Source organism: Meriones unguiculatus, chromosome 19, assembly GCF_030254825.1.
Source record: "Meriones unguiculatus strain TT.TT164.6M chromosome 19, Bangor_MerUng_6.1, whole genome shotgun sequence".
Classification (NCBI taxonomy): Eukaryota; Metazoa; Chordata; class Mammalia; order Rodentia; family Muridae; genus Meriones; species Meriones unguiculatus.
Genome location: NC_083366.1, coordinates 15,654,289 through 15,680,580, shown reverse-complemented (window position 1 = coordinate 15,680,580; position 26,292 = coordinate 15,654,289). Strand labels below are relative to the sequence as shown.

Below are 26,292 nucleotides of genomic sequence, written 5' to 3'. Positions count from 1 at the left end.
TTCGCTGGCACTTGATAAGTACCCACTAGGTGCCGAGAGTTAGAAGGCCTGGACATGCTCTAACTCACCCAGTCCTCAGAATGACCCACTAGGTGAGAATTTATATTCTCCATCTGTGACTGACAATGGAAACTAAGGCCTGAAGGGTAAATAAAACAACCTGCCCTAGTTTATGGAATCAGTAAATAGCAGAGCTAGTATTGTAAACCCCAGTTTTTTCTGGAGCCCACTTCTTAGGACAAGACAAAAATTTGTGAAGTCATGTACCTTTGGCAAAATACTCTTGCAGAGAATAGTCATGACAGGGGTTTCTTGTCTGAGCCCATATTTGAGCCACAGTGCACCACACTGAAACATTTCCAGAGAAGCTCATCAACCTTTCCAAAGGATCAAGAATAAAACCAAGCTTAGATGAATTGGGAGAACCACAGAAGGAAGAAGGGAGGTGAACTCTCTGCTCAGCTGTTCACAGAGATCATTATTATGTATGTAATTTGTTCTTAATCGGAACCCCCTTGCCTTCTTCCTCAACCTTCCATATCCTGTACCCAAGAGGCCATTCTACAGGTTGCTGAAACAGAACTCACAGGGAATACTGGATTCCCAAACTTAGAAGCCAGAGGTTTCCTCCAGAAACTGAGACCTGATGCCATGTCCTTCAGGGCAAAAGGGTCCAAACCAGCACAGAGCATTAGCTTTGGGTTCTGTGACCCTATGCCTCACATTCTCAGTGTCCTGTTCTGAACTGCTTTTGGGGATAAAGCCCTCTCTACCACCCCAAGGTATATCTCACTGCTCTTTGTAGCTTCCCACTGGGTAGTAACAGCAGAAGTGTGTTTCAGATGCTCCTCTGGGAGTCCCCCACTCCTGGCACCATGACCCAGTGGCTTTGCACATCCCTGGTGGGTTTCGTGGAACCAGTGATGTCACACATCCAGGGCACACCACGAAGCATCTCTCTAAGGCATTGGTGACCTGAAGAGGCATGTGATTATGAAGATTATTTCTTTTATTCTCTCAACCAAAGGGCAACATTAGCAGCTAGCAGAAAAGAACTTAGAGCCAGAAGTCAGGGCCCCAGCCTGGCCATGCTACCTCTTCATTCCTGGGATCCCTCTTGGAGTGCCAGCCATGCCTCTGCTTTTATCTGAGTCCTAGTGTCTTTTGTGCTCAAGGCACAATGGGGAAGGTAAAATGCTGGTCTCATATTCAGTGGTACACATGCTTAAAACATGTCCTCATCATCACATTTCAGACCTCAGAGTGATCTGTTCCCTGTGCTTTCTTTTTGAACAGCAAAAGACTTCATTCGGAATCTGATGGAGAAAGACCCAAATAAAAGATACACCTGCGAACAGGCAGCTCGGCACCCATGGTAAGGAAGGCCACCTCTGTGGGGGTCGCGCTACCTCTGTGGGGGTCACGCCACCTCTGTGAGGGTCGCGCCACCTCCCCACCTGCCAGAGTGGACTGTTCATTGACTCCTCTTACTCACGAAAACACTGAAGCGCTCCGTTCATGTCACCCTGGCAGGGCTTTTCCTCATCTCCCCAAACAGTGTTTGCACCTTTTGTTGCTCTCAGGGTGCAGTCTTCAGAACACGCTCGGAAGTTAAATGTATGGAAGATAGCAGGTAGCTTTTCATCTTGTAGATGGTTCTGAAGATCCGTTTTGCTAAGGGGAAACACCCAGTGAGGCATTAAGAGTGGAATCTATTCCTTGACAGTATATTTGTATGTGTGTGTGTGTTTTAATATATTCTCTTTCACGTGATTTCTTGTTCTCTTTAACTCTGAGGGGACTCACCAATGCTTTATGGCATGCTGCACATTACCAGTGTTGTGTCTATGTCACGAGGTTGGAACCCAAATTCACTGACAGCTAGTATGACTTTGGGTTTATGCTTGGTTTGCTAAGTCCCAGCTTTCTCACTTTTGAGAGTAACAGCCCTGATTTGCTGACTCGGTATAAGAACTAGTGTTGCTAACGCACATACAGAGATTTATACACCCAGGCAGAGCAAGTGTCTGGTTCACTATAGACCCATGAGCAGCCACCTTGAAACAAGTACTTGAGTAAAGAAAGCTCTTCAGTGGGTGAGTCAGATATCTGATACTGTAACAAAATACCTGAAGCGATGAACTTAAAAGGACAACAGGGGTTTTGGTTGTTTTTTAGGTTTTAGTGGTTGTTTTGTGGCTCACAGTTTTGGCAGTTTCAGCTGGTGTTGTGGTGGGGCCTCTGGCAAGCGGTAGAGACCCATGGTGGAGCAAGAAGCCACCTCATAGTAGCTGGGAAACAAGAGAAAGAGATCCGTAGGCCATGGTTCTCTTCAAGGTTACTTTCTTGACCTAAAGATCTCCCATTAGGCCCTACTTGATGAAGATTTTCTTCACCTCCCAATAACGCCAAGCTAAGGACCAAACTTTTAACACCGAGACCTTTGAACATATTTGGCATGTAAACTACAGCACCCAGGATAATGAACACAGAGGAAATGGGGTGTATCTCACTGGTAGCTCTCTTGCCTAGTATATAAAAGGCTTTGGGATTACTCCCACAGCATACATGAGTGCGCGCGTGCACACACACACACATACACACACAGTGGGGGAAATGACTTTAATTCAGGAGAAAATTCTCATACGGAGCACATAGAACACTGTTTTGTGTTTGGCCTGTCATCTTCTACAGTGCTTCCTCCAGGCTGTTGGCCCTCCACAGGGGACTTAGAAGCCGTGGCATAACCCAGTTTCATAGCATTTTAATTGACCACTCCTGCCCTGCCCTTTGTTGAGTCTTTTTTGTGTTCCAGGAACTCTGCCCGTTGCTTTAAAGCATTCACTCATTTTTATTTTCCTCTACAATAACCCCGGGAGGTGGGTTTTCTGTTCAGTTCAGAAATACAGAAAGAGTAACTGAGTAAAGACACCACAGCCAGCAAAGGCAAAGCCAGGGCTCTCGTCAGAAAGGCCTGGCTCCACAGCGAATGTTCTTCCTTGTATGAGGAAGACAACAGCAGAGGGCGGGGAAGATCTAGAAAGGTGGACAGTCTGTACGCCATTGGGATATTGCTGGGATAGCAGGTACATGTATATGATGGCCACGCAGTAATTTTTTTACATCACACACGATAGGCCTTCAGAAGTGGCAGGCTTTTGAGACCATCTTATAGAGAGGGAGGGAAGTGCCTGGCTTCCTCATGCTTGTCCAATAATCCAGCCCCACTCTGTAGAAAGTGAGAAGTTGGGTTAAAGCCTGCTCTTTCCATTAAAAAAAAAGTCTTTAAAAATGTTAAGGGTTTATTGTTTTTAATTATACGTATGTGTATGGATCCGCACACGGGTATACACACGAGTGTAGGTACCCATGGCAACCGGAAGAGGGTGTCGGATCCCTATGGAGCTGGGTTTATGGGCAGTTGTGAACCAACTGATTTGGGTGCTGGGAACTGAAGAGCGGACCCCTCTGCAAAAGCACGTGTGCTCTTAGCTACTGCACCTCTCCAGCCCTTTAAAAGCCTTTCAGTAACATATGTTAATTATATGTAAACTAGATTTAATTATGGCATTTCATAATGTGTGTAATATACTGTGATCACATTCACTTCTGCTCTCATTTGTCCTCTGCCACTCCCACTAACCTCCTTCCTCCCCACTAGTTCCCCTTGTACTTTCTTGTCACATGCACAGGTGTGTGAGTACATGTGCCATGTGTATGTGGGGTGTGTGTGTAAGAGAGAGAGAGATGACACATTTACTTAGGTTTGCTTACATAAGTGTGGGTGATGATTTATTTACATGGGCACCTTACCAGTGGGTACACCACTGAAGAAAATGTCTTCTCCTTCTCCAGTGACCATTTACTGCTTACAGATCCTCAAGGAGCAGTGACACCTCCTGAGTTCCTTCCCTCTCCATGACAGGGACAGTTAGTCTCCCATTTTTAGGAAAACCAAGCCAAAGTCACCTTCTGGGGACTTCAGAAGAGTAGAGTAGTCCCAACTGGATCTGGTGCCAGGCCACATGTTTGACTAGAAGAAGGTTGCAACCCAGCCCATGGGAAGGGGAGGAACTTCAAGCAAGATGAGTCATAGTGAATGTCCAGGATCAAACCACAGCACTTGGTATTCCTTGGTATGGAAAAGTAAAAGGAGACAAGCAGGAAATTAAGCTAAAGGTGAGGGTGAGGATCAGTGGGGATCTGACCTGGCATCATCTCTTACTGCCTGGGCAGGTCAGTGCCTGGACCCTTTGGGCATCCTCCATAGAATCCAGATCACACGTGATAATGCACATCTTGGCTGGATTTTCAAGGCATTAATTAAGATAATACATGTAACAAGCAAGACCACCTGACGAATCTGACATATATGAACTCATTATCCTATTGGTGTCCTAAGAAATTTAACTTTACCCTTTTGGCAATGGGGTCTTGATAGGGTTTAAAGCATGGTAATGTGATTTTTATTTATGTATTAGTTGTTGCTGCTGCTGCTGCTGCTGCTATTTTTATTTTCTGAAACTGAGAATTGAACCTAGGGTCTCAAATGTGTTAAGAGAGTGATCTACATTCAAAATATATCCCTAGCCCTTTTTTCATTTTTTTTTTAATTGAGACATGGTATTTCTGAGTTTCCCAGGCTGACCTTGAACTTGTAACCAACTTGCATTACTCCAAGCCTGCTTTACCTGGTAGAGTAGATTTATATTCAGAAAGCCTCATCTGGTTATAAGACAGAAGATCTGGGAAGGGAGTTTAGAGTCGGTCTTAGATGTAGGGCAGGAAGGTGCAGCGCAGAGAGGAGGGGGCCCATGAGAGATGCTTGGGGTGTGAGTAGGCTGTGGTCAAGGTCAGTTGGCCATGCTGGGATTTGGGGAGCAAGGGAAGGTACACATTGAAGAAGTGTGGCACCCAGAAGAGAAGTCAAGCTGGGGACAAAGATTTAAAGTCACCCTTGGAATCTTGGGAGCTCTGCCATCCAGGCTCTCCTAATCAGAAGGCTCGTTACAGGCTCTTCCATTTTTACCATTTGCTGAAAATTTCCAGGGAGCCAGACACCAGGAAGTAATAACACAGGAAGTTGACGCAGGCAATCTCAAGTCCCACATTTGCCTGCCTTTGTGAGGTGCTTGTCTCCACAAGGTGAAATTGTCCAGGCAGGCAAAGGAAATGTGGGTCCAGCTGGGAGCCAGCAGGAGGGAGAGGGACGCCTGCAGTGGAGCCTAACCTGCTTTGTGTTCTGGAAGCTGTGCTCTGAACACACTCATTATCCTGGAGCTTCCTCTTATCCAAGCCACCCAGGGTGAGGAGAGCCCCCGGGAAGCACAGAGGCTTTCCTGAACCTCACAACTCCACTCCAGATGGACTAGGGCTCTTGTCAAAGCACTAGTCGGTACCATTTACCAGATTTTTCTAAGCCCACCCTCATTTGGGGTTTTGCCTTTTTCTTGATGGTACCTTATAAGGGACATGCAAGCTGTTCACTGAGGCCAAAGTTCAGGAATTGGCAAACAGCAGGATAGGAGCCCATCCTTGTTTTCCAGCAGCACTCGTGGGCTCATTTCCAGGTCAGATTGCCCTGAATATTTATCTCTGGCTTAAATGACAGGCAAATTAAGGCAATTGGCACAAGAGAAATTTATTTTAAGGAACTGAGACAATTGCTTGTATAATTGTGGAGTCTAGGAACTCCAAAATGTGTGAAAAGACCCAAGGAACAATGAATGTAGCAGCCAAAATCTTAACAGAGTCCCTTCCATTTCCCAAAAGTCTTCAACTGATAGAATAAGCCTGCCCGTGTGCTGTGCTTAGCTCAAAGTCTAATATTATTCAAGAAAGACTTTGACCAGAACATAGAAACTAACACATGTTCAAATATCGGGTGCCATGTCCTAGTCAAGCTGACATATAAAATTAACCATCTTACCTCTGAATGTTGACTGAGGCTCCACCCCTCTGCAAGAGCTCAGGCACACCAGCTTTGCTTGGCCATGGGAATCAGAAAGCAGTCCGAGAGACTGTGGTCGGGAGGTCGGGAGGTACACCACATATCACGAAACTCATTTTGGCCAAGTGTCAGAACCAGGGAGAATAAACATATCTGAAATACTCACACCGCCACCACCGTCACCCCCCCCACTGCCACCGCCGCCACCGCCATTGCCGCCCCCACCGCCGACGCCCCCACCCCCACTGCCACCGCCATGGAGTTCAGTCACTGGCATGGCTTCATCTGCCTGTGATCCCAGTGCTGCTGAGGTGAAGACAGGAGCAGCCCCAGAGCTCACTGACAGCCAGTCTAGTTGAGTTGGTAAGATGCAGGCCTAATGACAGACTTTGTCTCAAGGAAGAAGGTGAAGAGTGACAAAAGAAGACAGCCTTGTTGGCTTTTGGCTTCCACATACATGCACACATGTGAATGCGCGCGAAGTGATTGTTCTCTCTGTGGACTTAGCTTGTCTAATACCGATGAGTGCTGTGAATAAACGGGGTTTAACTGCATATAAATGTCAGGCCCTGATTTGATGCTGAATTTGAGAAATGCTGGCCTTGAGAGATTATAAAATAAAAGCAATCATGAAAAAGCACTAGATTATAAGTAGAGGAGAGTCAAGAGTGAACTATCAGGAACAGGTAAGAAACAAAGGCACATTCTAACATAAAACGAGAAATACATTCGTAGTCATTAAATCCTATGGTTTGTATTAGGACTCGCAGTTATGAAGAGGCACTTTCCTCTTGCCCAACCTAGAAAAGAGAAGCCCCAATAAACTCCTAATGACTAGCCTGAAGAATCCTGCAGTGCTGAGAGAATGTTCCCTTGTATAGTCACAGCTGTTTAGTTAGTAGATTGACTAGCACACTTGGACTTGAGGCACTTCAAAGACTGCCTGACAGGACCACTGAGCCACCTGCTGCCAGCTAGACTCTGACCCACATGCCCCACAGCTGAAGAGCGTGGGAAGTGAGCAGGAACCATCCCTAAAATAACTCACAGTTAGCATTGTCCTTATGTCTTGGCCTGTGATAACCCACCCAGGAGGCACGGGAAGTGGTCCTCAGGCAGCAGACCCAGAGCCTCAGGGCGTTGGAGCCCTGGCTATTGACGAGCATTTGTAAGTCCCTGGGTCACCCCCAACCCCTACCACCCCACGCTGTTCCGGTTTGGACCCCACTCTGGCCTGCAGCAGTACTCGGCACACTTCCTATCATTTTGACCTGGTTATTTCCAAGAGAGAGATGGCCACTGTTCGTTGGCATTAACATCATTTTCTGAGGACAGAGCTGTTGAAAATGATACAGGATGTTGCTGAGGGAAATAGCTCAGCTCATAAAGGGCTTGTTGCCCAAGTCAGGCATGGTCATATATGCCTGAAATGTCACTGCTGCAAAGACAGAGACAGGAAGATCTCTGGGGCTTGGTGGCTGGCTAGGAGAGCCTAATTGATGAGCCCCAGATCCCAGTAAAAGACCTTGTCTTATCAAAAAGGGGGGGTTCCTAAGGAATGACACTCAAGGTTAACCTCTAGCCCCTACATGCATGTTCAAATGCACACGTAAACACACACACATACATGTGGTAGGTATGTCCACACATGCATCCTAGGTAGCACTGCTATGAGCTCTAAAAGAAAGAAAGCTTCATTAAGATGTCTCCAGTTCCCAGAACCTGCTCGCTCTTGTTTCTGTTTGTGCATTCACATATGCTGTTTCTGTTTCGCGGATGTGTGCCTGGGGAAGAGAGGCAACTGGGAGTGCTCAAAGTGGAAACTTGGTTCACTTCAGTTCATCTCTGAGCATCCTTTGAGCCCTTCTGTGGAGAGAGGATGTAATTGGGGCTGCGGGAGGAGGTTGCTTTGAGCTGGGATTTCAGTCTGGCACAGACTTGGTCTAGTTCCTGGACCACGGGCAGTTCTATAAGGAAAGCAAGCCTGGGCAGGATGAGCCTGGGTCTCAGCAAGCACAGAGCTTGTTCCTTTGGAGATGGCACTGAAGATGGCACTCGGCAGTAGTGGGCCTGCTTTAAGTCCAGGGCAGTCCTGGCCAGAGGAAAAGTATTCTCCTATAGCAGATATTGTGTGGCCAGTAAGGTGGTCCAGGACTCTGAAGCCTGCCTTGCAACTTTTTCAGGATTCAATAACTGCTTTCATAGAGAGCAAAGACTAACCTAGATTGAATGGCTTAGGAAGAAAAATGGAAGGATCAAATTCCAGGAAAGGCTTAGAGCCAAAGAAGTTTTCCCTGACCTGGAGGAAAAATCAGTTCACTGGATATAGAAGACAGTATTGGTGTGAGAGAGGGTTATGTGGCAAAGGATGGTCTGTGCTGTGTGTGACCCTAGGGAATTCCTAGCAGTCCTAAAGGAGACTGTAAGCAGAGTGAGATGCAAGATGGGAAAAGAAAGGGTGGGAGGAGTGGGAGAGACGGCTTGGAAATAAGCAAGAGTGCTAATAAAGACCACCTGTGGGCCACAAATACAGTGTGGACATGCTCCTGGAAGTCAGGAACTTTCTAGAACATGGGCCAAGCTGATCTAAAGCTGCCATGGATTCTGCAGGGATTGGACTTTAAAAAGGGAAAACATGAGAGACAGGCAGAGAGGGAACCAGTAGAGCCTTGGCAGGTCTTGAGAAGGGAATAGAAGGCAGAAGGTACTGTAGAACTTGGGGCTCTTAGCTTGTGTTAGATTAAGGACAATTCATGTGGGGAATTAAACATCTAGAAGGGCAGCAGCCAGCCACCCCCCATCAGCCTCAACTTCCCTGGGGGTGAAGCTTCCCCAGAAAGTAGCATGGGACTCTGTGTGAAAGCCACAAGAAGCTTTTTTGAAAAAGTCTCTTGGCCTGTGTTTCAGGATTGCTGGTGACACAGCCCTCAACAAAAACATTCACGAGTCCGTCAGTGCCCAGATCCGGAAGAATTTTGCAAAGAGCAAATGGAGAGTAAGTCCTGAGTGTGCCTATTTCATGTGTACCAAATTCCCAGGGAATTTAAACCACTCTGAGGAAAGTGATTCTAAGTGACCCATGGGGGTTTGGATGGAAATACCAGGGGTCTTGCTAATTTTAATCTATTTTTCTAAACATTTTTTTGAAATTACTTTTTACATGTGGGGGTGTTGCCTGCATGTGTGTCTATATACACACAGTTGTGAGCTACCATGCAGGTCCTGGGAATAGAACCCGGGTCCTCTGGCAGAGCAGCCGGCGTTTCTAACCACTGAGCCAGTTCTCCAGCACCATTTCAGTGATTCTTGATTAAGACACAAATGGAATGTCACATATAAGAGGGCTAAAGCGTTTCCCATCTGTGTTTCAAAGAGAGCAACTGTGCCGGATCTCACTTGTTTGTTATTCCTTAAACAGCACAGCCTTCCTGTCTCCCTTACTTTGCTGAGAATAATCAGCAAATTATTGAATTTCACCTTGAATAATCACCTTTTATTAAAGTGATGAAAGGGAAGAAAGAAATATCCCAGACCTGAATTGAGCTCTTCAGTTAAACCATTGCAATTTCATGATCATTTATTATTGCCTAAACTCTATATTCTAATCAGCATCAGTAATTAAAAGCTTGCTGTCTTGCTGTGAGGGCCAACAGAAACAAAATTAGTTGTGTTAAGCCAAGCACAGCAGTACATGCCTTTAAAACCAGCACTCACTCAGGAGGGAAAAGCTCATCTCTGTGAGTTTGACCAGCCTGGCCTACATAGTAAGTTCTAGGTTGGCTATGAAGGCACAGTGAGACTCTGGTTCAAAAAGAAAAAAAAATTAAAATTCCATTAACCTACTTTATTTTCAAAGGTAAGGCCATTACTTAGGGCAATAGCATATATATATATATATATTATAGAGAGAGCCAGCCCTGGTGGTGTAGGCCTGTAATTCCAGGTACACAAGAGGCTGGACTGAGGCAGGAGAATTACAAATTCAAGCCTAGCCTGGGCAGCTTAATGAAAGCCTCCCATAATTAAAAAGTAAAGAGAGAGTTGGTAGAGTATTTGCTTAGCATATGTACGAACGCAAGTGAATTTTTAACCTCCAAAATATATTTTGATGGGGAAGAGATTTAAATAAATCTGTGCGCTTTTGAAAAGAATGACAGAAATTTTCTTTCTAAAGTGTCCTGGGAGTATCTGAGAAAACTTGCAGTGCTCACAGTTTCTGGATAAGCGGAAGGAGAAAAATCTTGCAGTGCTTTCCAACTAGCTGAACTAACTGGCTCTCTTGCTCCTCTCCACCTCTTTGTCCTTCTCCCTCTGTTTCAGCAAGCGTTTAATGCCACGGCCGTCGTGAGGCATATGCGGAGGCTACAGCTTGGCAGCAGCCTGGACAGTTCAAATGCAAGTGTCTCAAGCAACCTCAGTTTGGCCAGCCAAAAAGATTGTGCGTATGTAGCAAAACCACAATTCTTCAGCGGGCATTTGAGATGAGTCCGGGTTGGGCAGGAGAGAGCTGAGCACCAACGGTTTGCCTTGCCATGTTCTAACAAATCTAACCCATGACTACCTTAGAACATCATTCAACATTTAACACCCATGCTAGGTATAATCATTTCCATTTATAGATAAGAAATCCATGGCACAAGTGTCACACAACCAAAGATAAGGCCAGGGCACTGCTTGGTCTGTCTCCTTCCTCTCACTTGCCTCTGGACTGTATGGTATGGACCAGAAGGTATGGGAGAGTTCTCATGCCCTGGTTGCACTGATTTCTGAAGTCTGGGTTTTGTTGTTTTTTTGAGGGTGACAAGTACTTGAACTTACTTATATGCACCAAACTGGCTTTGCAATAAAAGCGACAGTGATGGTATTTCATTGGCCTTCATCCTTACAAGGTGAAATTCTTAAAGTCATGCTTACTCTTGTCATTCTCTCCCACTCCCCATCTTTATATGAATATTAATCTCCTACTAAACCATGCTGATGATTCTTCTCTACTTCCAAACCATCACCTTGAAGGTTCCCACCAGCCCCACCCCCAACCCAACCATTGGGCAACATGCTTCTTCCTATTTGGCTTAGTGAAAGGATTTCTTTCTTGGCAAGAGAGCTACCCCATGGTTGAGTATAAGTAGGACACACCTGTAATCCCAGCACTTAGATGGTGAAGGAATCCAAGTTCAAGAACAGCCAGGGCTATCCAGTAAAACCATCGGGAAATGCAAGCTTAGGGTAGCTTGGTAGTAGAGCATTTGCCTCGTATGAAACAAAGTTAAGGCTACGGCCTTCTTCTCCCCAAAAGGAGTCATCATAATCGTGTTATCCATTCTTAACTCATATACAGTTCTCAGATTTTCTCAAGACAACTCCGTGAGCTTCTCTGACACAGTTGTACACCTCTAGATCACTTACATTTATAAGCAAAGCCCCTTCTAACCACCCTTGACTGAAAGAAATACCATTTCTTTGAAGATTCACACAATGGCATCCACAGTGGCTTTTATTTCAATAATTTATGGTTCTTCCTACGTCCAAGTATACAAAGTGGCTAGGAATGTACACTCTAAAGTTGTATAATAGCTGATGTACACTACAGTGCCTTTGTGAGTCAGTTTTCTGTTATTGTGACAAAATGCCCGAGGAAAAACATCTACAGGAGAAAGGTGTCATTTTGGCTCCCAGTTTCATTCTTACTCTCCATGGTTATCTGTGGCAGCCAGGAAAGAGGAGGGCAGAGGGTAAGGACAATGGTATGTCCTGCAGTGACCTTTTTCCACCAGCTAGGCCCCACATCCTAATAGTCAATTCAACTTTGACTTTATCAGTGGATTCATCCTCTGATGAATGGAGAGAGTTCATGATCTACTCACCACATAGCACTCCCACAGGGCCAAAATGTCTCACATGAGCCTTTGGGGAGATTTTTGGGCATCATGAACATCCTCATTTAGGGACTCATGATACAAAATGCTTCCTGGAATATAAATTTGGACCTGAAAAAGTTACAGACTTTATTGTTGTTATTATTATTATTATTTTCTAAAAATGCCTACTTCATGGAGCTGTTATAAGAAATGATCTGTTCATCTGAGCTGGTAAAGAGCTTTGTCATTCACTGACCCTCAGAACCATGTAAAACAGACAGGTGTGGCCTGTGTGCTCCTAATCCCAGCACAAGCAGGTAGAGACAGGCAGATCCCTAGGGCTTGCTGGCCAGCCAGCCTAACCAACTCAGAAAACTGTCTTATAAAACACACAAACAGTATTCCATTGGGTAAATGTATCACAATTTCTTTATCCATTCTTCAGTTGAGGGAAATCTAGGTTGTTTCCAGATTTTGGCTATTAGGCATAAAGCTGCTATGAACATAGTTGAGCAAATGTCCTTGTATGGTGGAACATCTTTTGGGTATATGCCCAAGAGTGGTACAGCTGGGTCTTGAGGTAGGGCTATTCCCAATTTTATAAGAAAGTATCAGATTTATTTCCAAAACAGTTGTACAAGTTTGCACTCCCACCAGCAATGGAGCAGGGTTCCTCTTTCTCCACATCCTCTCCAGCATGTGTTGTCTCTTGAGTTTTTGATCTTAGCAATTCTGATGGGTATGAGGTGAAATCTCACGATCATTTGATTTGCATTTCCCTGATGACTAAGGATGTTGAGCATTTCAAGTATTTCTCTACCATTTGATATTTCTCTATTGAGAAGCATAATATACACTCTCTTATGAGCAGGTATTATCCATATAATACAGGAAAACCATAGTACAATCCATAGATCTAAAGAAGCTAAATAACAAGGAGGACCCTAGGGAGGATAATTCCCATTCAGAAAGGTAAACAGATCAGACACGAGAAACAGTTGAGGAGAGGGAACAAGATGGGAGCCTACCATAGATGCCCTCTGAAAGACTCCACCCAACAGGGGATCAGCCAAACTTGGCTGTGAGCAGAACACTCACACTTTGAGCAGATCCCTGGGAGACTTATAGAAGCGGGGAGGGGAGAAGGATGTGGAGAGGATAGGAGCGCCACAAGGAGAGCAACAAAGATAACAAATCTGGGACCAGGGTAGCCTTCAGAGACTGATGCACCAACCAAGGACAATGCATGGCAAGGGCCTAGGCCCTCTACTCAGATGTAGCCCATAGTCAGCTTAGCCTCCATGTGGGTTCCCTAGTAAGGGGAGCAGGGCCTGTCTCTGACATGGACTCTGTTGCCTGCTTTTTGATCACTTCTCCCTGGTATGGGGTCAGATGATAGGGAAGGAGGGCTCCCCCTTTCTGTGGACTAGGGGAGAGGGATAGGAGGAAGCGGGAATGAGGATGGGGCCAAGAAGAGAGAAGGGAGGAGGCTACAATCAGCATGTAAAGTGAATAAATTATGAAGAATTAAAACGCAAACAGTAAAAACAAGGTGTAGCACAGCTAAACATACCTATCTGATGTTAACCTCTGGCCTTCACATACATGTCCACGTGTTTCCTGTACACATGCAAACACGACACATATATACACAAATTAAAATAATGAAAAGAATAAAGACTATTCTAGTAATGATGCTATATAATCCACACCCATGCCAGTGCCTAATATATACTGAGTAGCCTACTACCCTAGCGTGTAATGAAGAGTATATAGAAAGTGCTCAATAAATGGGGCCTCATATATCCTGTGTCATGATGGACATACTACGTCATTTTCAAAGACAGAGGTGTCCAAGGTGATAAAAGTTCAGGGTCTGGCAGTATATCTCATAGAGTGTATCTTCCTAGCAATTAGATACAGGTTTCATCCCGATAGCGCAGCACGTTTGACCCTCTCTCTGAGAATGGAGGGGTAACTTTAATCCTGACTCCCTCCCCTTGTCTACTCTCCCTGGCAGGTCTGGCACCTTCCACGCACTGTAGTTTCCTTTCTTCTTCGTCGGGGGTCGCAGGAGTCGGAGCTGAGAGGAGACCCAGGCCCACCACTGTGACAACAGGGCACACCGGAAGCAAGTGACCCGGCTCTGGAGGTGGGACCCAGGGGGCAGGGCCGGAAGGAGAAGCCCTTGGCCGGAGGAGCTCCATCAGCGGAGACCCCACCCACCCTGCATGGTGCGCCTGCATAGGACTGGAAGACAGAAGTTTTTTATGGCCATATTTTATACTGCAATTCTGATGTGTTCATTTCTCATAAACTGTACGGACTCAAGGGGAGCTGACGTCACAGGATCTGGTGCTGTATATACGAATCTTGCAAAGCTCTAACTGAATGGACCTTCTCGCTCCCCTTTCCCAACTCCACCACTAACGCTCTCTCAGTGTAGGCAGCCATCTAGGGTGTATTTTTTCATGAAAAAAAAAACAAAAAAAGGTTTCAACTGGATTATTTAAACATTGGTAAATGTTGTGCATTAGGTTTTTTTTTTCTTTCCGAGATGTCTCGTCTTTTTGATCTCTATCAGTTAGTTACATGACTTCTATCATTCACTCTTTAATAGTGGTTTAAATCTTTAAGAGATATTTTTTCCCTCCAAGAGGAGTTAAAAGGTTTTTTTTTTTTTTAAATTCTAAGAGGATCAAGAATCTGTCTCCATGGTTAAGAGTGCACTTTACCTGTGTTCCTTGGTCCTCTGTCCTTTCCTCCAGAGGTCACCCTAGTAGCTGGGCTAGGCAGGCTTCTTTGAAGGTGGCTTTGGCAGGGAACCTGCAAAAAACCTTACCAGCAGCTTCCCCCTGAGAACTGCTCACCAATCACAGAAGAAATAAGCTTCTTGCCTCCTCCCTAGACTCCATGCTCCGAATTCCAGATGAACTGTGCTCTGGGAACACAGTCCCCACAGTGCCAAGATTTAGGAGTCTCCCTTGCAGAAGGAACAAGCCACCATCTTGTTTTTAAAATGAACCACACACAACCCTCATTTCTCATGGGGGGTAATGGATGAAACTCTGTTCTCAGCTATGCACTTTTAAAACGAATCTTTCTTTATCTGTTTTAATTTTTAAAATTCATTTCTAACCCTACCCTTCAAATGGCCTATAACACACACTTTTCACCCTCCACGGTTTTACCCTGTTCTCTCATGAACATTACCCACCCAAGAGAGGGGACAGAAATGGCCTTGAAGAAGACTCTTATTTTAGGTGAAAAGGAAACACACTACATGAGTAGAATACTGCCCACCTCAGAGATGGCTGACTCAGCAAGGTCCAGCTGGTGCACAAGCCTTCCCTTACATCAGAAGAATCTAAAATAGAAAGTACATGTGATGGTCAGGCCATTGTGTGCCCTCGCTTAACAGGGACTGAAGGATTTCCCAGTATGTGGAACTTGAAGGCTGAAATCAGGACTGTTCTGTGAAAACCAGTCCATGTCGCTGAGCTGCACACACACAGGAAGAGCAGGCACAGAGCATGGTTCAGGACAGACATTCCCCAAGGAGGCTCTCAGAGACCAAGGCAAGTGGCTCAAACGCCAGTTTTGCCTGCCAACGTTCCCTTTAGCTCTCATGTCTATTTAACACCTTAGCCTCATCTGCAGTTAGCTGCAGTCTGCCAAGATGGGCTGCATTAGGTCTCCCTATGGCTCAGGAACTGTCCTCATGCCCCTCCTATGTAGTCACCACCATAGAAAGTCCTACCGGACAAGTGAGTCATCTGTGTCAGCCCTACACCTTTGCCCCCAGCTCTCTACAATGCACACACACACACACACACACACACACACACACACACACGATGTCACTAGGCAGGCAGCTCCAGTTCCTCAAAGGACACAGTGCAAGATATAGAAGAGCAGTTTCACAGTCAGACATCTGGTCTACCTGTTCCTACTTGTGTCATGGGCCTCCAAATGCTTACTGAGAATCCTGCCACACCAGGCCAAAGGGTAGCAGTTGAGGCTGTCATTTCAAAAATCTATATCCTTCCAGGAAAGGTTTCTAAAATGTCAGCAGACCCAATTAGAAAGCAAATGCCACTGAATATGGAGACTCACGCACCTGCCCCACCCTTCAGAAAGGCAATGATATAAATATTACAAAGAGTATTTAAGAAGACCCAGAAGTGTCTCTAAAATGTTTATAGGATGTTTCCTACCAACAAGTATCATGGAAATGTTCAAGTTCGTATAATCTAAGAAAAAACTACAGGTGTGCTGAGTGGGCTGTAATTGCAACACTGGAGAGGCTGAGGCAGAGGGATCTCAATTTCTATGCGTCCTGATCTCATTAGCAAGTCCTTTTCTCAAGACAGGAGGCGGAAGAAGGATGGAGGCTGACTGGTTGCCGCTGTTACCTGAATTTGACACCTTTCGTGTGTTAGGCCTGTATGCTGTACGGTGCACCTAAGTATCTGCATTTACAAAGCAACATTCTTATTAATGATGAGAGTATTTCATAGAGATGATATATGGGTGCGTGGACTGCATATATGTATACACACATATATGTATATGAACGACGGATAAATACAGAACAGGTGAAAATAAGCCCTGGTACAGGTGTCTATCTTGCAACCAAACATGCTTGGTTCAAATGTGACACATCAGGTCTCCATGAACTAGTGTAAGGAGCTGATGGCTAGTGCCAGCCCAGTAGTAGACAAGGTTGAACATGCCACCAGGAAGCCCACACATGATGTCACTAACTTAGGTTATTTCCTACTCTTTTAAGAAAGGTGAAAATAAGTACCACAGGAAAGAGTCTTCCATTTTGAGAAAGTCAGCATGGAAGAAAGATGAAGTTTTACTTCCAGTTGATACTATGATACAGTAATATGTGAGAATGTAGAATGGACTTCGTCTTCAGACCTGGAAAACGGGGTGGCAAAGCCTTGGCTCCCTCACGCTCGTCAGATTCCACTGACATAGGCTGAGGACTTCATGCATGTACCAGGATGCATGGCAGCATCCTGTGGCCACAGAGGTCCCCTCTCAGACTGCTTCTCTGATAGCAAGCTCGCAACACCTCCTCCATTACATAACCTCTTCACATTTGCTAAGCAAGTGGATATTTCTCTTCATTGAGTTAGGAAAATTTGAACTATTTCAGAATAGTTTACCCTCTGCTTCCTGCCTGTCCCTCCCTTTCCCTGGCCTTTACCTATACTTGAGGCGAAAAGGGCAGCTAATACTCTTCTAAAACCAATAGTGAGTGAGAGTTCTTGCTTAGCACCAATAAGACCAATTGCTTGTCATTCTTAACCAAGGGGTCTCTAGAGTTTGGAGGCTGGAGAGATAGGCTGAAGACACACATGGGGGCCACAATTACTGAGACAGTGTTGCAGGTACCCTTTGTAACAAAGCCTGGCTGGTTTTAGCCCTCCCTTATCTCTCTAACCCCAAAGGGACTCTCACTCCAAAAAGATCAGCTGGCATTCAGTTCTCTGTGTGGAAAAAAAAAATGCTGTGGAGAAGGCATTCAAACAACCCCAAAGATATGGATTCCTGCCCTTTATCTTGATTCTGGGCCGCTTCTAAAAATAACACTGAAGTTTCCAGCCATACCACTTTGACTGTGCCCGAAGTCTAAGATGCTTCCTTAAGAATATAGCTGCCTCCATTACACACCAACTCATAGTTTTGAGACACTTCCACTCTTCAGAAAATCTGACTGTGGTATTTGGGAACACAATAATTGGCTCAGTGAATTCCAGACTCTGTTTACCTACTTATGATTTTCGTTTCTACACCTCAATGCCCATAATGCACTGGATAGCTGGTAGATGACAAAGAGAACTGGCCTTTACAGCATAGGCCAATCACATGTGAACACAGGAGAAAGAACCAGCTGGTCCCCTCTTGAGAAGTTTGACCCCTCCTATAGGAGGCAAAACTTGATAGGGTCAGAGCATTTGGGTTTAATGTTTTATGAGCATTAAACAGCAGGGAAAGCCCAAACAGTGAAATGACTGGGGATTGTAGGGCTCTGGGTATCACTACCCTTTGGCCTATACAGAATTGTAGCCAGAGCTGACTTTTTATACTGGGCAAGCCGTCCCAGTGCCACCATGCCAGGCAGGCAGGAGGCCGGGGGGCCAGCACCTCTCCCTTGCAAGATTTGCCCCGAGTGCTGTGCTGGGTTTTCCTGGGCCATGAGGAATGAAGGTGAGGGCTGGTGAAGGACAGCTCCTTCCATTTTTCATAATCAGAAATCAAGTACGATCACTTCCAGCAAAGTGAGATATGGGCTCCCCTTGCATGTCCTACCAAATCAGTGCTAGGTCCCCATCCCTTCTCATACTCCGACAATTTGCCTTTTCCTGAAACACATTCCAGACCAAACACTGTTCAGTTGGTTTCCAAAATTAAACACCAATGTATATATCTGTATGTATTCCACTGCTCTTTAGGGGTTTCCTGGTCCTAGGGTGGGTTGGCAAGCAGAAAAGATATTTCAATCCTTCGATTTTCCGAATTGAAAGTTTTGAGGTGGATTTTTTGGGTTGGTTGGTTGGTTGAGGGTTTTGTTTGTTTGTTTTTGTTAAGTTGGGGAAGCAAAACTTTGAAAGGCAAACTTCCTGGTGCCTGCATAGAACTGTGTATGGAGGTGAGTAGTTTGAAAACTTCAACTCTAGGAGGCAGGCAGGTGTAAAGAAGAAACATAAAAGGAAGATAAAAGGCCACACCCCATCTACCAGGTCCCCCCTTGGCGGTCTCAGTGCATGAAGGTCTGTCTACAGCTCGTGTGTACGCAGGAGCCCAGCCCCACTGTAAAGTTGTCTCTGCATGCCGACCACAGCCTGGCCTGCCTCCTGCCAGCTACCGAAGTCTTCATAACCGCCGGGAGGACTTAGCCCTGCGCAGACTTCTCTGTCATCTCCAGTGGGAACAGCTCAGCTTGTGGCTTTAGGGGTTTCACTTTCGCAGACCCAAAGGCTGTGCATTTGGAAGCCAAATATTCCGTTCAGCATGTGGCTGCTGAGTCTGGTTTTGTGAACAAAGCAAACTGTGGAATGGCTTCTCTGTGTCTGTATTTTTCTAAGCCAAAGGGACAAATTATTGCATCGACCCCCTTGTACTAACGCTGTTTCTGCATTCTCCATATCCATTTTTAACCTTTTTATTTGTTTTGTCTCTGGGGAATTTATCATATAATTATTATGTCCTCTGATGATTTACCAAACTATGTTGCTTACAGGTGATTTTATTTTCCTTATGGATGGGAAAAATAGAAAATGAGATGTATGTTTGAGGCTTTAGTCAAAGACACTGCTCAAAGGTCTCAAACTCTAGTTAACTTGCTTCTCAATAGGAAAAATCTTAGTTTGGACAGACAAGGATTCTGAGGTCCTCCTGGATAGCCCTCCACTTTGGAGGTCAAAGCCCTGGGGCAGAGCTGGTAGTCAGGCTACACAAGAGAAGAAGAAGGGACCAGAACATCATCTCAGATGTTTATCCCACACTACAGAAGCTGCTGTTCTCCTTGCAAGGCACTTGGCCATTTCAGGGCAACATAAGACTTTCTAGTGTCATAGCAGCATCTTCCGTTTGAAAATCGGGGCTGCATGCTTCAGAGAACATTTATGTTAATCCCATATTCAGGTGAGAAGATAACAAAGGTACATTCTGCCCAGAACATCCTTTAGAACAATGTCTAAATTGGCTTCTGTAGCTATCTATACATGATGTAATTGGCCTCCATTCAGCTCTCTCCCGGCAGTGGGCATGTTTTCACAATGGTTTCTATCCTTGAACCCAGGATTGGCCCCACTCTCGATTACCAGGCTTGCAATTGGTTTAATTTTTTTTTCTTTCATTAAAACATGCTTGCCAAAAAAAAAAAAAGTAAAAGAAGGGAAACTTTGCATTTATCCCATGCATGTAATAAACTCTGCAAGAAGTTTAACCAACCCCCCCCATAGGTTTGCGGCACTGCAAAATTGTTCATGGGTCTATGTAGCAAATGATTCTCTGCCTTGACAATCATGTATACATATCGATTTCTATCATAATGATGATGAGATTGATGACTTCTTGTTTTCCTCCAATAAAGAGAATTAATCACCTTTAGACGTTGGTGCTGTTGCCTCTATCGTGAATAAGGTATTGCATTTCAACATCTCTCTACCTCTCTGTCTTCCTCTTCCTCTCCCCTCCCCCTCCCTCTCCCTCTATCTCTTTCTCTCAAGCTTATTTTTTTATTTATCCGTTGATTGATTGGCAGTGGTGTGGTTGGAATTTAGGTTCTTGCACACATTAAGCAAACCGTGTGCCTCTAAGCCCTTGGCGTTTAGATTTAAGGGAAAGGAGTCTGGGTTGAAAGCCTGAACGCTTGTGAGATCGCCCAGATGGTTCTCATCACCTGCCCAACAAGCAGTTGGTCTGAAGTGGTCATGATGAGGAGGGGCAGATTGGCAGGTCCAACGTTAGCTAGACACGAAAGCTTCCCTCTTTTTCTTGCCACTGTAGAAGCTGGCTGGAGAAGTGCCCAAGAACTCAGGTCAAATCAATTAGGTAATCATAAAATGTCTGGCAGAAAAGTCAACATTGATTTCCAGAAAGTCTTTCTGAGAGAGTGGCGTGGCAGCCCCGGGCTTGAGCAATCTGCCCACATTCTTCTACATCCTCAGCCCAGCTTGAAGTTACCAATGCTCAAAGGAAGATTCTTGTCCCAACAAAAGGCCAGCCAGTTGTTGTTTGAGTCGGGGTGGGAGTGTCTTTGTTTTTTATGAAAGGAAAGGTTTGGGGAGTAAAATCATTTCATGTCCATTGTATATAATGTGGCAATCAGATCTGACATTAGGCAATTCAAATCAAAGTCAGCAGTTCTCAACCTGTGGGTTACAACCCCTTTGGGGGGTCAAATAACCCTTTCATAGGAGTCACATATCAAATGTTCTGAATTTCAGATATATTGCATTTCATAACAGTAGCTAAATTATAGTTATGAAGTAGCAATGAAAATGATTCTATGGTTGGGGTCATAGAGCATGGGGAACTATATTAACGAGTCACAGCATTAGGAAGGTTGAAAACCACTGCTGTAACCCAAATAGTAAGCAGTTTTGGAGAAAAGGAAAACAAAATGAATTGAGTGTATGTTACAACAATATAGAATTGTGGGGCTGGAGAGATGGCTCAGAGGTTAAGAGCTCTGGCTACTCTCACAGAGGACCCCATTTTCTTCTCAGCACCCACACAGTAGTACAAGGCCATCTCTTATTCTAGTTCCAGGGAATAAGAGGCCCTTGTCTGGCCTCTTAAAGCACTAGGCATGCACATAGTACACAAACATACATATTGGCAAGACACCATATACATGAAATAAATCATTAATAAAAAGAAATGCAGAATGAAATGGCCCTATACAGCCAGTGCCACACGAAGACGCCATGAGCCTTAATGAGAATAAGGCTCTGAGCCAACAAGACAGACAGCACACAAGTGTCCGGCCCTTTGTGCTTGTTCTTGTTTTCTTTAGCCCCGATGAAAAGTTTATAAATGCAAAGGGACCTTAGTGAGTGAATAGTGGCCGTATGGTTAAGTAAAACCTTGTGGGAGAAATGAAATTTGGTGTGCTATTTTTTCATTCATTTTGTTGCTGCTGTTGTTTTTGTTTGCTTGTTGTTGTTTGGAACAGGGTCTCATTATGTAGCCTTGGTAGGCCTGGAATTCGCTCTGTAGACTAGGCTGGCCTCAAACTCAGATATACAGCTGCCTCTGCCTCCTGACTGTTGGGATTTAAAGTCCTTTTTTGAAAGACTTTGAAAATGTTACACTTATTTGTTTTTCATTTGTTTGTGGAGCACACACACACACACACACACACACACTGCAATTCTCATGTATGGAGGTCACAGGACATCTTTGCATCAGCCCCTTCACTCCTTCTACCACATAAGGGCATGGGGATTAAACTCAAATCTTTAAGTGTGGTGGTAAGCACTTTTACTCACTGAACCATCTCACCAGCCCAAGACCTTTGCTTTGCTTTGTTTTGTTTTGTTTTGTTTTGTTTTGTTTTGTTTTGTTTTGTTGAGACACAGTGCCCTGGCTGTCCTATACTCACTTTGTAGACCAGGCTAGCCTTGAACTCACAGAGATCCTCCTGCCTCTGCCTCCCTGAGAGCTGGGATTACAGGCAAGAGGCCACTGTGCCTTTTAAGGATAGTATTGTTGATCAGCAAGCCAATGCCTCTGTTGTTCAGAGCCAACTCCCTGTGACTCCAGAGAGGTTCAGCTCATACCCAAACACACCAAATTTCCTTGTTAGTTTGTTTTCAGGTGATTGTCAGGCCTGCGCATTTTTATATGAATAACAACATACTTAAGGGCTGATTTAAAAAAAAAAAAAAAACAAGAAATTAACCAAAACATCCTGTAACTAGAGTTACAGGATTGTCCACACAGGAGGAACCGTGCTATAATGGCACGAAGTGGGTACAGATGCTGTGTTCCCAAAGCCTTCTGGCTTTCTCTGCTCCCCATGGGGAGCCTGGCTGTAGCGAACACTCTGCTTCATGGGCAATGATTGCTAAATCAATGCCTTAACTCACATGCGCAATTCTGTGCCATGTGTGGAGGTCACAGGACATCCTGGCAGTAGTCCCGTCACTCCTTCACCACGTGAGGAATAAGGGTCAAGCTCAGGTCATCAAGCTTGCTGGTAAGCACTTTCCCCACCGAACTACCTAACCAGCCTAAAGCGAGAGCAATTTTTAGCCATTTTTACTGGACTGTGATGGTCTTCATGTATGAATATACTTGGTCTTGTTTGGCCAGAACCCCTGTTCACCTCTGCACAAGCTGGGAAACCCCATCAGTCCTCCTTCCTACAGCCTGGCTTGCACTGGGAAGCCTCCAAATGAAGGAAAGGCGCTGAGAGCCCAGTTCAACACTCTTGGGAGCTATGGCAACCTCCTCCCCTGCTGCTGCCAGCCACCCAAATCCCCACCTAAGTGCTCAGGTCTGGACCGTACTTCGGCATAAACACAGACCCTAGCTGACACATCGTTACCCTTTGCCTACAGTTCATAAAGCTTTCCTGTCCTAGCCCACGCATACTACTTCCTCAGTCTCGTTCTTGGGGACAGATGAACCTACTTGGAAGCAGTACCTGATAAACCTGCCTTTATGGCTCTTAATCTGGCCTAATCTGACCTATTCCTGAGTTTCACACACATACTCGGAGAGAAAGAGAGAGACTCTATTAGGTCTGCCCAGAGATCTCCAATGGGATCTAGCAAGAATTTGCCAAGCCCCATTTTCTTAAATATTTTCACATAAAAATAAAGCTCACACCTCAAGGTGAATAAGAAATAGTTTGCCTGAGAGCCAAATATAGATAGATAGATAGATAGATAGATAGATAGATAGATAGATAGATAGATAGATAGATAGACAGATAGATAGAAGCCAAAATCAGTGACCAGAGCTGGGAACACAGATTTACATTACTCCAAATGCCATGTTCCAATGTGGTAACAGTTTCATGAAGCTCCTAACAGAACAAAGTTATAAATCCAGGCACTTAAAAAATGCATTGATGTAAACATCAAGTCGGTGAGTTACAGCAAAGCAAGAAGCCGGCAATCCACCTCATATGTTACTCTACTGCCATTCTTGGTTTTCAGGTTGGTGGAGGCTAAGGGCTTGTTTGTGCATTCCAGCAGACGTAACAATAGATGGCAGGCCAAACACAGAATTGGCAGTAAATGACCATAAAAGGGTTAAAGATTTCCCAGGATGATTTGGCCTCTGAAACATCCCGACTCCTCACAATTACAGATTATCAGTCAATGAGCCTTGTAGAGTCTAACATAAGTTTGTATTTGGTTTTTGTTTTTGCTCCTGAGAAGTTCAGTTCTCACACAAACTTGTAAAACTTGTGGGAGAACCAAGAATATTCAGTGCCTAGCATGAGACAAACACAGAGAGAGAGAGAGAAACAGAGAGAGGAGCGAAAAGGGAGAGAGAGGAGAGAGACATGCAGTGGCTTCCAACCAAAAGAAGTGGGGATTGATTTCCAGTCTCTGCAGTGAACACACCTTGACTGCAGACAAGGTACTTGGTGGAGTGGGCCCAGCAGACCTTGACGCACAAGGCTGTGGGTGAACTGTAGGCCAATAAGAACACTTATCATATTTGTAGGATTGGAGAAAGCTCAGAATCCAGTCCAGTTCCAGGGCAGGGAAGGGATGGGAGAACCTAGTCCCCTTTGTTCAAGATGTGAGAGTTGAAGAGGGAGCTAGCCCTCACAAGACTATCACCAAGGAGTTGGCACACAGAAAAACACTTTACGGCTCTCGTTCAGTGTTGCACTGTTCAAAAGTAGCCAGGCCTTGTCTCACTTTATTGACAAAAAACCTGAGGAAACTAGCCTTTCCCTTGGGTCTCTTGGCAGCTGTGAAATTAAACGTAGGAGCCCCCCCGAACCCACAATCCTTCATGACCTATTTCCTCTCCAGGATCCCCTCAATGCTTTGTGGGTAAATCCTATCCCATTTTGCATTCATTTTTACATGTATGCATTCAAAATTTTTGAGCACCTACTGTATTCAAGGGTCTGGTTCTGTTGTCCACACTATCCTCCATTCAATTCAGAAGAATCCCCGTCTTTATAAAAATCAGCTGTGTGTGCTGACAGGCCAGCTCATCTGGGCAGGTTGTCTATCAGCCTTCCCTAATGTAACAAGGGCATGGGGATAGTCCTTGGGCCCTCACCTGATTACCCAGCTAGTCCTCATGGCCAACTGTATGCACTTCTGCCCTAACTGTGTGTGGCTTGTGGGTCTCAGGGAGGGTCTGCTGAGAGGAGCTGCACTGAGTATGAGCTCATCTCAATGTGGCTGCCTGTTTCTCTCCTACCTTTTTGTTCTTCCTCCTGCCTCGAAGGCTGCCTTCCTTCTTCCTTCCTTCCTTCTTTCCTTTTTTCCTCTTTCCCTCTCTCTTTTTTCCTTCTTTCTTTACTTCCTTTTTTATTCACTTTTTATTTGTATGCTGTATGTTCATTTGCACCATGAGCACGAAGCACCTGTGGAGGCCAACAGATGGTAGCAAACCCCCAAGAAGTGCAGCGATAGGTGGTTGGGAGCTGCCATGATTCAGGCCCTCTGAAGCAGCAATTGCACGTAACCAATGAAGTATCTCTCCAGCCCCTCTTTCTTCCTTCTTTTACTTAAGACAGACGGACAGACACACACAGAAGGAGAGAGAGAGAGAAGAGAGAGTTCTTTTGAGCTGGAGTTACATACAGTGAGAGCCACTGGATGTGGGTGTTGAGAAACAAATTCACTTCTCAGCAAGAGAACCTCTGAGCCATCTCACTAGCCTCCCCATAATCTTTCTTTTGCTTCAGAATTTTTCACCTTTATCATCTTTATAGTTTTCGTTGTCGTCTCCTCCTCTTCCTCTTTCTCCTCCTCCTCCTCTTGTCCTCATTTTCCTTCTCCTCCTCCTTCTTCTTCTTTTCTCTCTTTGAAATACTGGGGATTGGTTCTAGGGTCTTACACATGCTAAGCAAGCAGTCTACAAAAAGCTATATCCTGGGCCCTAGGCTCATTTTATTTTAAATTGGGATCTCATTAAATTACACAGGCTGTCTTTGAAATAATCTGTAGCCCTGGCTGAACTTGAAAATGCCATCCTCCTGCCTCGTCCTCCCAAGTAGTTGGGGTAACAAGCACCCACCCCCAATTACAGCACTGTATTTGTTTTCTTGTGCATAGAGAATCTAAACCTCTGTCCCTTACTGGGCAGTTGTATCAGCACATAGAGAATTGAGTCACGAACAGTTAAGATTCTGAGCCTCCCAAAGTGGCTCTAATTGTGCAGAAGAGCCTAGCAGCTGTCCCTCTAATGAGAAACAGCTGTTTCTTACACAGTTGTGAGAAAAGAGTTGATGTTTGTGGTTACCTGGATCAACCAGGTGCTTATCGCCTGTTCTCTCCAGGGAAACAAGAGCACGAAGGAGCCAGACTTTGTCAAGGACTTCCCACAGGAGAGCCTGCTCCCTTGGCTGATCTTCTAAGAGCAGCTATGATCATCTCACTTTCCATCTTTTGGGGTCCAGCTAAAGAGATGGTAGGTTACCAGCTGAGTGAGCCTGGGATAGTTAACACACTCTCAGATGATGATGTCACTACTGCTCCCTGGACCAGGCTGAGTAGCAGCAGTTTCCAGGGAGTCTCTTCCTGATGGTTCTCATGCCTGACCATGGAGCCAATCACTAGGGAGCTGTGGAAAATTCTTAGACTCAAACCATGAGAATCAGGGTCTCTGGTAATTTTCAAAGCAGCCAGGGTGGGACTATGGCTAACTAGTCATCACTCCACCTTGAGATGCAAGACAAACCACTAATTCTGCTTCAGGCTTGAGGAGGCTGGGTCTTGGAGGAAGTGACATGAAAGGACTCGAGAGTTAGCC

The 26,292-nt window shown here is 45.1% G+C and overlaps 1 protein-coding gene across 3 annotated transcripts in view; it reads left to right on the top strand.

Moving 5' to 3' along the window:
- Nucleotides 1-19,722, top strand: part of Camk1d (calcium/calmodulin dependent protein kinase ID) — a 414,346-nt gene extending 394,624 nt beyond the window's left edge. The window contains exons 8-11 of one of the 3 annotated variants that reach the window (XM_021643605.2): nt 1,297-1,375; nt 8,858-8,945; nt 10,271-10,345; nt 13,829-19,722. In XM_021643605.2, the coding sequence (XP_021499280.1) occupies nt 1,297-1,375; nt 8,858-8,945; nt 10,271-10,345; nt 13,829-13,921 (335 nt within the window). In that variant the 3' untranslated portion in view covers nt 13,922-19,722. Of the gene's footprint in view, nt 1-1,296; nt 1,376-8,857; nt 8,946-10,270; nt 10,393-13,828 lie in introns of all 3 variants that reach the window. The other 2 variants (XM_060372960.1, XM_021643604.2) reach the window with 2 other exon arrangements.
- The last annotated feature ends 6,570 nt before the right edge of the window (nt 19,723-26,292 follow it).